The sequence below is a fragment of the Tenrec ecaudatus genome, chromosome 2, assembly GCF_050624435.1.
Source record: "Tenrec ecaudatus isolate mTenEca1 chromosome 2, mTenEca1.hap1, whole genome shotgun sequence".
Taxonomy (NCBI): domain Eukaryota; kingdom Metazoa; phylum Chordata; class Mammalia; order Afrosoricida; family Tenrecidae; genus Tenrec; species Tenrec ecaudatus.
Genome location: NC_134531.1, coordinates 218172134 through 218186134, shown reverse-complemented (window position 1 = coordinate 218186134; position 14001 = coordinate 218172134). Strand labels below are relative to the sequence as shown.

General features: G+C 47.5%; 2 protein-coding genes across 5 annotated transcripts in view; both read right to left on the bottom strand.

The window, feature by feature from the left end:
• Positions 1-14001, bottom strand: part of HLCS (holocarboxylase synthetase) — a 319509-nt gene that overhangs the window by 76123 nt on the left and 229385 nt on the right. The gene's annotated exons all lie outside the window — the stretch shown is intronic.
• On the bottom strand, positions 7056-7744 carry LOC142439731 (translationally-controlled tumor protein-like). The gene has a single exon (XM_075542298.1). It carries the CDS (start codon positions 7709-7711, stop codon positions 7193-7195), a length of 519 nt encoding a protein of 172 aa, XP_075398413.1. The 5' UTR covers positions 7712-7744; the 3' UTR covers positions 7056-7192.

Sequence of the window (14001 nt, the reverse complement as noted above, 5' to 3'; positions counted from 1 at the left end):
TTAAAAGCAGTAATCATAAATATCACCTTCTGGGTCAAACGCTTGATTAAAACCAAATGGCAACAAAAATGTGTTTTATAGCAGCAAGACTCAATGCAGAGCATATGTCAAAGCCAGAATATGAAGTCACACTGTTTCTAGATTACAGTTGGAAGTAGTAATTTTATAACCCGGCCCCTCCCTAGCCCATAACTCCAAATATAGCTCAGACAGCCACTCTGGGCGGTGGGCAGGATCCCACTTGGTGCCTGTGTTTATGGTCCTGGGCGTCCCTCCTTACCCGGGTGGGGAGCTGGTGACGCCGGCACCCGGCTGCTCCTGCCACACAGCCTGCATCAGCTGTCCTCAGCCATCACACTGCCAGAGCGGTCTAATTAGCCACTGTAAAGATGCCATGCTTGTACGCAAGCATCAGCACCAGGGCGATTTTAGACATGAGAGATTCCTGCTGGTGGCATTTCCCTCGGGCCAATCTGTGCCTCTGCCACGAGGGCAAAGGGGCACTCCTGTTTGCTCCAGCAGGACCCACGCTGGCTTCTACTCGCCTCCTGCCCTTCCCAGTGCCCCCCACGTTCACTGTCTTGCTACATCATGCCAAGTTCCTATTTTCTTCTTCGTTTAATGAAAAGGTCATTTTATTGGGGGCTCTCACAGCTCTTACAACAATCCACACATCAATTGTATCAAGCATATTTGTACATATGTTGCCAATGTTCTTTTTTAAACATTTACTTTTTGTTGACCCTTGGTATTAGCTCCTCTTTTCCCCCTCGCCCCTCAACCTCGTGACCCCTTGATAAATTGTAAATTATTATTATTTTCATATCTTACACCGACCACTGTCTCCCATCTCTCACAGCTTCTGGTGTGCATCTCTTTTTTTAAAAAATCACTTTTATTGGGAGCTCCTACAGATATCCTAATATTCCAGTTCAATCACATCAAGCAGTGTTGTACAATTGCTACCACAATCCGTTTCAAAACATTTTCTTTCTTCCTGAACTTGATATCTGCTCTTTTTTATGCCCTCCCTCCCCCACCATACCCCCAAGGAACCCTTATTCCTTTAAAAAATATATATATAATATCTATATATGTCTGTCTTTTGGGGGGGCATATCTTAAACAATCCAATATCCATTCACATATAATTCTGTTGTCTGATCCCATCGGGTGGGGTTAGACAGTGATCAGTGCTATCAGCTTCCCACTCCATCACCCACATCCTCCTCCTCATTATCTTTTGCTCGGGCTTGTGGGCGAGGCTCCAGAAAGTCCACCCTGGCTGGAGCCACAGCCCCTGTTGGCCATGGCTGCAATGATTCCAAAACATAGTACTCAGCAAACGGAGCTCACTGCCATCAAGTCCACTCCGACCTTACAGAGCAGCGGAGAACCATTGCTTTGGGTTCTACAGGTTGTAAAACTTTACGGGAGCTGAAAGCTTCATTTTTCTCCCATGGAGGGCCTGCTGGGTTTGAACTGCTGACTTTGTGGATAACAGCCCAAAACACATCTACACCAAAACTATACTACTAGGGTTGCTCAAAAGAAAAGCTACCGCAGCTATTGCAAAATTAAAAGGGATGGGGGAAAGCATGGGAGCCACAGACAGTCGAGCAAACTCACGGCCATGGAGTCGATGCAGACTCACAACCTGAGGGCAGGGCAACTGCCCTGTGAGCTTCCAAGACTGCAACTCTTTACAGGAGTAGAAAGTCCAGTCTTTCTCTCGTGGAGGGCCGGGTGGGTTTGAACTGCTGACCTTTCAGGCTTCAGTCCAACACATAACCATTACACCATGAAGGCTCCTGGCCGTGAGGACGGATGGTGCTAGGCACCATGTCACTCTCTTTCGCATTAAGGTCACTACACTAAAGTGCCTCTGGCCAACAGCGACACCCACCACCATCACCCATCAGCAACCTCTTCTCAGTTCTGCTCCTCCTACCTGAGGAACAACCTTAAATCACGCCTGACAGCTAGTCCCTTTTGTTTCTTTAAAATGCCCGTCAGAAATGTCATGGCACTAGAAAGAAAAACAACGGTCCAGTGGCAGCCTTGGTGTGGGCACAGCTCTTGTTTCTATTTTATAGTGGGAGACGCAGATTTAGTTGCCTGGATGAAAGGGCTGAAAGTGGAGGATCATCGACCTTCTCAACGTAGGGAGCTGTCTAAGCAGGGCCGTGTTGAGGAATTGGAGCCCTGGGGGTGGAGTGAATGCTAGAATTACCAAATGTGACAGATTCAGAATCACCACAAGCTGTGGAAAATGGCACCAATAGATTTCCTCGCGGTAGAGGTGCCACAAATCTCCCGTTAAAAAATAAGCGTAACAGCGCAGTCTCTGTGAAGTGCAGTAAGAGGAGGCACGCCATGGGAGAACGGACAGCAGGAGAATCCTCAGCAGGCAAATGCACAGGCATGAGGAGTCAGTCATCTCTGCATACTGGAAGATGGCCCCGACCCCGCCACTACCACCCCATTCCCCACAGAAACAGAACTTCAGAGGAAGTTGCAGGTCACCAGCAATCTTGAACATCAAACCCCTGACATAGTCTACAGCTCCCCCCAGGCCCACCTCTGACGAATGGCAAGTCTCTAGACCCCCCTTTCTGATAGAGGGTTGGATTGGGAGTAAATGGTAACTAAAGAGAAACTGGGGGAAAAAAATGATCGTGTTTCCTGAACTAAAGCTCATAACAGAACAACTATAAGGTAAGGATCACTTATGCCATTTCCCAAGTATTTCTTCCCCCCTCTTTACGTAACCTGGAAATCTGGGCCTATGTAAATGCCAGAGACTCCTCCCCCTGCCCCTCACTTACCATCAAGCATATACTGACATGGGGACCCATGTGTGTTACAGTAGAACTGTGCTCCAGAAGGTTTCAGAGCTGGGATTTTCCGGAAATGGATACCAGGCCTTTCTTCCAAGATGCTGCAGGGTGGACTTGAACCTCCATCTTTCAATGAGCAGCAGCATGTCAACTATACTGCCTCCACTGGGACTCCACTGAAACTCACTGTTTGGGTGGTTAGGAGCCATCAAGTCCGTTCCAACCCGCTGCTACTCCATGCACAACAGAAAAAAACACTGCCCGGTCCTGCACCATCCTCACAACGTGTCCTATGCTTGAGTCCAGTGTTGCTTGAGTCCAGTGTGTCAGTCCATCTCTGTGAGGGCCTTCCTCTTTCTCGCTGCCCCTCTACTGTACTACACATGATGTCCTTCTCCTGGGACTGGTCTCTCCTGACAACATGTCCAAGTAGGTAGGATGAAGTCTCGCCATCCTTGCCTCTAAAAAGACGTGCGAGTTATTTTCTGTCTAGCCCTAGTTTTACTTGACTCACTCAAGCCGTCAGGTCGATGCCAACTCAGTTTCGGAGACTGTAACTGAAATAGAAAGCCCTGTCTTTCTCCCGTTGGTTGACTAGCATAGTTTAAAGGCACTTTGGTGGTGGAGAGGGTTACACGTTTCAAGTTGGTCTGCGAACTGTAACATCAGAGGTTTACAGATCCATCAGTCACTTCGTGGGAAAAATCTCCCTTAAAGAGTTCCAGCCACAGAAACCCACAGAGCCAGCTCTAGTCTGTCCTACAGGCTATGAGTCGGAGTCGCCTCTGGGGCAGTGAGTTTGGGTTGTGAGTGCAATCTAAAGGTGCTGTGGTGATGTCGTGGGTTAAGTGTTGGGCTGCTAACGGCAAGGTCATTGGTTTGAGCCCCACAGAAAATCCATGGGAGAAAGGTGAGGCTGTCTGCTAGGATTTCTAGTCTCAGAAACCCGAAAGAGCTGTGCTACATTGTCTCATCGGTTTACTGTGAGTCAGAACGACTCGGTGGCAATGGGTTCTGGTTTGGGTTTAGTGTCACCTAGGTAGCAGGTTGGCCTCTTATCAGAACAAGAACCCATATGCTGAGCTCTGCCTTGCACCAGCACTCCCATGCACACCTCCAGCCTCCCAGCCATCCAGCTCATCCGGCCACATTAGCCTTCCTGTGGGCACTGAGCTGTTCATTCCTGTGAGCTGTCTTCCCTTGTCTAAGGGGCTTGGTGGAGACACCCCTCCCCACCAACACACACACACACACACACACACACACACACACACACACACACACTCTATACGTCCATGCCCTGACACAGGGGGGCTGTGACTGTTCCTTACTAGGACAAAGGGTCTCTGTAGATGTCATGAAGTCAAGGATCTGGGCCCGACACTATTTTTGATTACTTGGCTGGGTCTTGATACAATGGCAAGAGACAGAGGAGACACATGGAAGAGGCGGACACCACAAGAGAATGCAGGCAGAAATGGGTGTGTTACTGTCACAGACCAAGGAAGACCGGGGCCACAGACGCCAGGACAGGCAAGGAAGGGTCCCCTACCAACCCTTTGGTTTTAGACATCTGGGAGAGAACAGATCTCACTGGTGATCTAACCCAACCAGCTGCATTAATTTCTTACAGCAGCCGTGGCATTCCAGATAAGCCAGATACGGGTACCTGGCTGCTTGAATTCCACAGACTGGTACCGAACACAGGCATAATTCCACATTCAATGTATTATCCACAGCCGGAAAGACAGTCACATCATCAGTCTGTTGTTGACTCCATAAAAATCCAACACTGTTCGGTGTGTGAACCCTGGATGGGAAGCAGAGCTTTATCCTCTGTCAACATATGTGCGATGTGGTTCTCTCTCAGGAATGAATCTGAAACTTCAGAGCATCTTTGTTAGAGTTACATGTCAGGTGCAGGCTGGGAAGACCAACTCTAACACCCTCAGCTTTTTAACAACCCATTCCTGTGAGCGGATTTGCTCTTCTGCTTATGGACAAACTCCATCACAGGTGGGCTGAAGTGAGGATGGAAAGCAGTGTTTGAAAGGAGGGCAAGAGGGAAGTGGCAGCCCAGGGCAGAAAGGACTGAGTAAGGAAAGTGGGGCACCCATGAGTGCCTGGAAGGGGACAAGAGCCACACAACAAGGCTGAAGAACTTCTGATCTGGGAAGATGCCACTGGGCAGGGGCCCCGGGCACTGGGAGTTTGGGGTGGCTCCTTTGAAGCAGGTGCTTAGAGTGTAGCCGAGCTGTCTGACACAACATACACAACACTGTATAAAAGAGCTCACCAACCGTGAGTGATGGTGACCGGTGAGGAACAGCACCTGTCATCTCACAAAACCAAACTCACAGCCATCAGGCTATCCTGACTCAGTGACCCTAGAGTCAGCATAGAACTGCCCCGAGGGTTTCTGACGCTGTAACTTTTTACAGGCGTAGAAAGCCATGTCTTCTTTCCCAAGGTGTTCCTGGTGGTTTTGAACTGCTGACCTTGCCTTTAGGAGTTCAACTCGTAACCACCGCTCCTCGATCAGCTTTTTGGAAACAGAAATTCAGCACAGGTAGTCTCTAACCTAACAAGTACTCGAGTTACTCCAAACCCCACTGAGGACCATCCGCTTTCTTAGATTCACGTTTTATCTTATCATTAGGAATATGTGCTATACACAATGTTGCAGTACGAATTTGCTGATATTATCATTCTCATGCCAGTCTCCGAAAACAAAGATAGGGCTTATAAAGATAGTGATAATAAAAGACAATAAAAATGAAAAGCTTTTTTTTTTTAAAGAGGTATTTGGCCTACATTAGAACTGATTGGTCAGGGTGGTCAGTAAGCGGGAGAATACCTATGCACTTAAGAGTCCCACTTCTTTCTATAGTGCCTTCCATAAAGCTGTGCGGAAGGCTCAACTGTGAAAACAAACAGCTGGCAGTCTGAGTCTACCCAGAGGCAGCTGGGAAGTAAAGCCTGGGAAGATTGCTCTGTGGAGCACACGTCCACTCTGACATGACTGGGCCACCCGAGTCGGACTCCACCTCACAGCAATGGCTACTTATTTACTTTTAATGTTTTCAGATTAGTTCACTGTGGGGATGATGTTCGACGCTGCAAGCTGAAAGCTCTGCCACCAGAGGCAACTGAGATCCACCCCCACGGCCTGTGCCTACGTGTCCAAGGTTAACAACAAAGGCCACTGGCCCAAGAGAGAACTGCGCAATACGTGACGGCGTGCTGGGGGCCACCTGAAGGTCAGAAAGCCCACCGCATGTCAAACCCTGCATGTCTTTCTGTATCTTCTTTTCTCTCTCTTTCAGATCCACCTTTTCTGATGTCAATGCTTTCTCCACTAGTCTGCTGCCTTTCTCCTTTCCCACCCTAACCTCACCCTGCTGAGATCTACTTTTTCCCACTTATGGCACCCAAGGTCAAAAAAAGGAGGTGCCATAGCAATGCCACAGCCAAAGTAGCAGACGGGGAAAATAACCCGGAACAAATCCAAACCCTTTCTCCCAATAGAAACCCCTCCAAAGTCAGGGGTTGGCGTCAATGGAAATTTCTTTGGCCATCCAGTGAGAAACTATACATAACAAGATACTTGATGATGAAATCTTAGAAAAAGGCAATACTCTTCCTATTGTTTAACATAATATTCAAGTTCCTAGTCAATGCAACAAAAAAAACAAGAGCTTTATAGCAGTTACATAATCTATCAACTGCTGAAGGGGTGGAGTCTAGCCTGTCAACCAGGTCACAGCCAATGAGGCCTCTGTGTGGGCATGGCCTTCTCCTGAGAATTCTGGGACCACCTGTCTTCTTTCCTGGAGGTGGGACACACACTCTCCCTGCGATATATTCCTGTTGACAAGCTACAAGGTGCTACACTGAGGGAGCCAGAGTCCTGGAGCAGGAGGAGCCAGTGGAGACCCGCGCCAGCACCGAGATGCTTCCACCACCACTGGATCCACAAGGCTTTCCAACCACTAGCCTGTGATCTTCCTGAATTCAGCATCATTCCATGTGTTGCCTGAGTCTGAAGAGAAATGTATAGATTGGTATCAAGCATATAGGCTAATCTCAAACTTATGGATTTGTTCTGGACTGAGCGGGAATGTTTTCTTAATATAAAATTACTCTTTTTTTTTAGTTTAAATGCATTTTATTTTAGACAACCTACACATTTTTTTTCCTTTAAAAAAATAAAGCCTCCGCTCCAAATAAATCAGGGTCAAAAGTAAATGAAGAGCTCACGATGATATCAGTTCCGTTTGTCTAAGTCCTGGTGTTGTGTGGATGAACAGCAGCCAGTCGGGATGAGGCATCGGTCGTGAGTTGCCCACTGTGTTAACATTTCTCCATCTCTAAGCCATCCTTAAAGAAGATCATATATGGGGTGACACCATCTTCACGGTAGTCCAGCAGAGCAACCATGCCATCTGGATTCATGTTCTCACCAATAAAGAACTGGTAGTTTTTGAAATTTGCAAGGATGTTCTTGATTTGTTCTGCAGTACCTGTCATAAAAGGCTTTACTCTTTCTGGTTTCTGTTCTTCAAGTTTGCCTTTGATTGATTTCATGTAGTCTTTGATGTACTTCTTGTAGGCTTCTTTTGTGAAGCTGGTTTCCTGCAAGTGATGGTTCATGACAATATCAACACCAGTGACCACGGTGCTTTCTGCTGCATCACCATCGGGGCCTTCAGCTGAGGCGTTACCCCCAATGAGGGAGTCATCGATGGCACCTTCGGTCCTACTGACCATCTTCCCCTCCACTTCCAGACACAGCCCGTCTGCGATCTCCCGGATCTTGTAGATGTCGGAGAACATCTCGTCATGGCTGATGAGGTCCCGGTAGATGATCATGATGGCGGCTGAAGGGAGACAGCGGCGGCGCTAGCTTAGCAGGAGCCCGGAGCTCTGAGCGAGCGCGGTGTGGCCGGAGTGGCGCTCGGGGGAGCGGGCGGAAAGGCTACAATTACTCTTTATATAAAGCTCTTTCTTAAACACACAAGTGTCTATGAATTTGCTTCTCTAGTCCGCTCGAACTAGCACATGCTATAACAATCTAACAGAGAATGTTGCTAACACATGTGACAGTCACGCACCAGCTCCAGGAGTAGCCACACACGGGACCACAGTGAGCCGCTGGATTTTCATTGGCTGTTTTTTAGAAGTAAGTTACCAGGCCTTTTCTAGCTAGTCTGTCTTAGTCTGGAGGCTCTGCTGAAAACTACTGAGCCATCATCACGGCACACAAACTTCCACTGAGATGGGTGGTGATGGTGTATTAGGTCCACTGGCCAGGAAACAAATCTAGGGAAGGGGGCCAGAAATGTGATCCTTCTCCCGTGGATGATTCCTTCACTCGTTTATAAGCCTGGCAACTGCCTGTTGGTTTGCACATGCTAGCCACTGAGCATCTCCCCCTGTTTCTCCTCATTTAGACTTTGACTGACTTCTGCGTGGGAGAAATCTTCTGGCAAAAATACACACCCCAGGATGCAGAGCAAAAAATGAGCCAAAATAGCACATGCTGTATAGGCCAAGAAGGAGTCCTGGTGGCTTGGTGGGTTAAGCACCGGATAGTTGACCGAAAGGTTCCTGGTTCCGTAAAGATTTTCAGCTGCGGCAACACTAAGGCGCAGTTCTGCATTGTCCTGTAGGGTCTCTGAGAGTTGGAATTGGAATTGACCCACGGCAATGGGCTCTGTTTTGAAAATTCAACAAACATACTGTGCGCTGGGTAACTCATTTAGAATAGATATCCATTCATAAAATAACAATATAATTTTTGAGAAACGAAATCTGGGGAAAATAGTAGATTGCTAAGCAATTGAAACAAACGCTTTTAGTAAAATTCCCAAAGGTTGTATGAGACTATTTTAAAATATAAAGCACATGAAGCAATCAAAGTTTGCTGAAATAGTGTACCTTCGATTCTCAAACACGAAACAACTATTTCATGAGAAATCATTTCTTTCTAAAGTCAACATGTCCTCCCTTTATGAACATTTCCTTTAATAATGCTCCCTCCCAGCTTTTGATATTTTGCCATCTTGTTCCCCTGCCCCCGGCCCTGCCCACGCCCCTTTGCTAAGCCTGCAGGGAACCCCTAGTGGAAATCCCATGAACAGCAGGAGAGAACAACAGCTTGCCCACATCTTCAAGGGCCATGATGTCCAACGAAGGCCTTCTTGCAGGCAAGGTGAGTGAGTACCCAGGCTTGGTTTAAAACACTCGTTCTGGAGAACCACTATCATGATCTTCTGCCCTGGGCGCCTGCACACCGTTGTCCCGTGCGAGAAAATAAAAGGCAAGAAGGATTCAAATAAAAGCAAGAATGAGGGTGGACTTTTATACCTCGGGGAACAACTCAATCAATTGGGCCCATAAGGAAAGATGTATGCATCAGGCGCTCCCTAATTACGGCTGCTTTGGTGGGCAGCAGCGTTGGTGAAACAGATGTTGGAGCCCTATTAAAGAAGGGGTTTCGACATCTGCTTACGATTTCAAGGCCGTTGTAAATACGGGAGAGAAGGTCAATTGGGCCAATTAAGGTCTATGTGCAAGTCCACCACCGCAGGTTTTCTTTTCAAGCTTTACACGGCTTGATTCTGTATGCTTCCATTTTCTTCAACCACAAATCTATTTTTGAAACACAGAAAATGGGTATAATAGCAACTTCTGTCCGTTTTGACTGTGGTGGTGGGTACGGGAGGGAGAAGTAAGAACTCACTGCACACCTTTTGCTTCACCGTGACCCGCATTCCCCCGCCCCCCCTCCTCCTTGCAGCAAGCTGGGAGTCGGCTGTGACCGCCGGTTCCCAGGGAGCGGAGGCATCCACAGTGCATGCCGGGCTTTCTTCCTAACCTGAAAGGGCGAGCGTGGGCACCCATCTCCAGAACCATCACACGCATGCTGACTCATGCTTGCAGTTCTACTCATGTGATACCGGGAGCCTTTGGGATGCCCCCCACGGGCATCTTCACTAGCCTAAATTAAAAACCATGACGTCTTCTCATCAGTGGCAAGTTTTCTGTTGTACATAGGGCTGCTGTGAGTTGGAACCAACTCGACGGCACCCCAAAACAACCACCACACAGGAGATGGGGGTTTGATTCCCAGGCACTGGGGCCTAAAGTGCAGCTAACTGTCTGCCAGTGGAATGCAGGAGCAGTTTCTGTGGAACTTACAGACTAAGACTGGGAAGAAAGGCCTGGAGATAAGCTTTCAAAAACCAGCCAATGCAAACCCGATGGATCACAACTGTTGGATCCACATGGGCTGTTGGGTGGATGGCATGGGACCAGGTGGCATTTTGTTCTGTTGTGTATGGGTCAGCCTTGGGGACCTCCTTGACGGCAAGTAACAAGAGGCACCGAGCTCTACAAGCTGACACATGGGCAACTTCCATTGATGTCCAAGTCCATCCCAACTCACAGCGACTCGATGCGACAGCGTAGAATGGCACTCCCCCGCCTCCTCCCTGGCTTCGCGGGCTGTAATCTTTACAGAAAGATACTGCTTCATCTTTATCCCTTGGAGCAGCTGGTAAGTTTGAAATGCCAACCTTTCGGTTGGGAGCCAAACATTTAACATTGAACCTTGAGATACAGAGGGACTTTAATCCATGCTGGGTTCCTAGGCTTGCTTCTGAGGCCTTCAGCACCCCCACCAATGTACTTCCAGTGAGCCTGGCCCCATGCTGGGATCAGAACCTGTATCCATGTACCTGTTTATTGGGAAACTAAGACCAAACCTATTGCCATGAAGTCGGTTCTGCTTCATAGCGATCCCATAGGGCAGAGTAGAGCCATTGGGGTTCCAGAGCTGTAATCTGCGTGGCAGCAGATTGCCACACCTGTCTCCACGGAGCAGCTGGAGGGTTCAAACCACTGACCTTTTAGTCAAGCACTTTACAATGTACCGCCACAACTCTCCCGTTTCTTAGGAGGGGAGCTATACTCTGTGTTTGTGTTGCTATTCATGCTGTTGTTGATTTCTTCCTTTCAGGTGAAACAATAGCGTGGATATGAACAGTACCACATGCAATCTTAAAAAGAGCCCGTCGGGTAGCAGGGTGCAGGGCGATGAATGAATCACTTTTGAATGATTTTTCTAGCCATGGGCTCTTTTGAAGTCCCACCCAATAATTCAGCGGGAATACACAAATGAGATGCTTGTGGCCCACTAAGGGAAGGAACACCTTGCTAATAACGTAAACACAGTGTATGGCAACATTGTGGGAGTGGGACCATGCAAATAAGGCATATGAAACCCTAACAAGGGTTTAAAAGAAGCCACTAGGCTTAAAAGAAGCCATCCCAGATATGGTTCAGGGGTAGACCTCTCTACCACTAAGAAGAGATGGAAGTGGACCGCATCCTTTGGACCCAGGGCCCCTGTGCTGAGAAGTTCCTGGACTGAAGAGACAGAAAAAGAGTTGCAGCACCTGAGATGGTACAAGACAGTGAGAGGCAGCAGCAGAGAAACAGCAGCGGCAGAACCAGAAGACTGGTGAGAGGCAGCACAGTGGGGGTCCTAGCACCCGGGGCAAGGGAGTAAGTTACAAGAGGCTTCCTGGCAGAATCAGGTGCCCTTGGGCACTTACTGGCAAGATAAAGAGCTTTGTAGCAAGCAGGGGAGACACTAGGCTGAGGGGCTGAGGGCCATAGCGGGAAGAAGTTTTCCTGACCAAAGGAAGGGACTGTGTCCTGAGTTATTTCTGATGCTGAGGTATAACTTGTTAAGCCCCAATCAACCCCGTAACTGGGAGGGCAGTCTGGACCTGTGGGGTGTGTGGCCATTACAACACATCACCGAAGCCAGCCGGCTGGGGTCAGAATTGGTGAAAAGGTTGCACAGAGGAGACCTATCTCTCCAGGCTCCAAGCATAGGAATTCCCTCTTTGCTGGTGCTGATGATGACTCTCCTTCTCCTTTGTGGACCAGCAGTGGGAGCAGAAGCAGCACCATCAAAAGCAGACACTTCTGAAGGAAAGTCAGCACATCACCGAGTTGAGGAAGAACTGCCCCAGCCCCCTCATGCCCCTTTTTAATGTTCGACCTTGTGGCACAGCAAACTCAGGTCTGAGCAAGAATAAAGAGTCCTGCTTGTCTAAACAGCTGCTAAGTCTGAAAGCAAACAGCTCAGCTCAGCTTCGTGAGTCTCTTCGGCAACATTCCTCTCAATAAGCCCCGTCCTTGCTCAATGGCTGCAACAATGTCAGGCTGAGTGCCATCCATGTCTCCATCTCCATCAGCCGGCCTGCCGCTCCGGGAACACAGACATCTGAATTTTCAAAGCCCTTCCGTTTGTGAACAGTGACACCCTGGGAACCCCATCTTTTGCCCAGTGCAAAATGATTGTCCTTTTCTCTCTTTTGCCATCAAATTCCCATAGTTTCACCAATGAAAAGCTGACTAGCAGAAACCTCCCAAACTCACTGCCAGCAACTTGATGCCGACTCACAGCGACCCTTTTAAAGGACAAGGGAGAACTTCCCCTGGGACTGTCTGAGACTAACTCTAGAAGCCCCGTCTTTCTCCCAAGGGCAGAAATCTTAGAGCCAAGCACAGCTAGCTAGGACTCAGAGTTCACAACTGGCAACAGAGACCAGGAATCTTTTGTTGTTGTTCTTTTAATGACAAAACAGAGGTTTGGCAGGAAGGCCTCATTTCCTTTGTAAGCATGGAGCCTTTCACACAGGATCTGGCACAAGAAGCCACCCCCATGCTGGTGGTGGTAACAACATACTACACCATGCTCAGCTGAGCCCCAGCCCAGCCTCTTTTCTCGGAATCTTTCAGAAGGAATCCCGTGGTGTTCAGGTCATCAGCAGCTTACAGCAAGCAGCAAATGGGGACGAGTTACTATCCTACTGATGAGTCTCAAATTTGCTAAACCTGTATCAGTTAAGGACCTGAAAGCCAAGGTACCTACAAGAAAGCAAGTCTCAAAAGTCATTTTTAGTGAAAATATTGCATCTGGAGGATCAGAAAACCAATCCAACATTTGAATCAGCACTGCAAAGGGCTGGGATCTCACGAGGCTGGGAAAACACCAGTGAGCAAACCAGAGTAACGATGCTTCCCGTCCTAATAGCCTGCATCCTAAGACATTCCTTTCTCTAGCAAAACTGCTTTCCACGGGATTTATCACTTTCTTCTTGTACTTGGGAAGCAACACACAGTCACAGAAGTTTTAGAAAAAACCCAGATCATTGCCAAGAAGCAACGGAAAACACCCCCATAATTCCACTGCCCAAAGAAAACCACCATCAATATTGTGGCAACAATTTCTCTTCCTTCAACGCTGACATAGACCTTTATATCCTTATCCACGTTCATTAAAAAATAAATAAATAAAAACTTGGGCTATCCTGCTAGGTGTACTGTGTGTAAATCTGTTTCTATGGGTTTCTAACAGCTATACAATATTTAGGAGCTTTGATGACACAGTGATTTAAATGCTCAACTGCTAACTGAGAGTTTGGTGGATGGAACCCACCCAGCACAGTGAGTCCTTGGGAGAAAGACCTGGTGATCCATTGCCACAAAGATAACATCGCCCATGGGATGGTCTTGAGTCAAAATCAACTCAATGATACCCAACAACATGTCTAATCAAATGGATATTCCATCAAATTCTCTATTATTAGACACAGATGATAAAACAAAGCAGTAGGCCACACACATGTATCTCAGTACCTACTACATTTTCACGGGTAAGATCTGGAAAAATTTCTGGCAAAAAAATTAGTTGTGGGGTCAAAATACACATACATTTTAAAGCATCAGAAACATGGGATACACCAGAAAGGACATGGCAATCGGTGTGCTGTCCCCTACACTTTTGCCAAAATAACTTTTTAATCCTCATTAATTTAGCATGTAAATTGTAAATGAATTTTACTATTAAAAATGATGCTCAGATTCGCACCCCACCCCCTAGGTTTTGTGTCATGTGATTTCTTCCTTTGTGAACAGAAAATTCACTCTGTCCATTTTCCAGTTGTCAAAATTCCTTCGTATACTGGAGACATTAACCCTTCGATTATCACTTATGTTCCAAATATTTTCTTTCCATTGGCCAGGTATCTATTTCATAGTGTTTTTTAATACATAGCCTTTTTACTATTGTCAAACCTAGT

Excerpts from the sequence above, each read along its gene's own strand:
- LOC142439731 (XM_075542298.1), bottom strand. The coding sequence starts at position 7,711 with ATGATCATCTACCGGGACCTCATCAGCCATGACGAGATGTTCTCCGAC.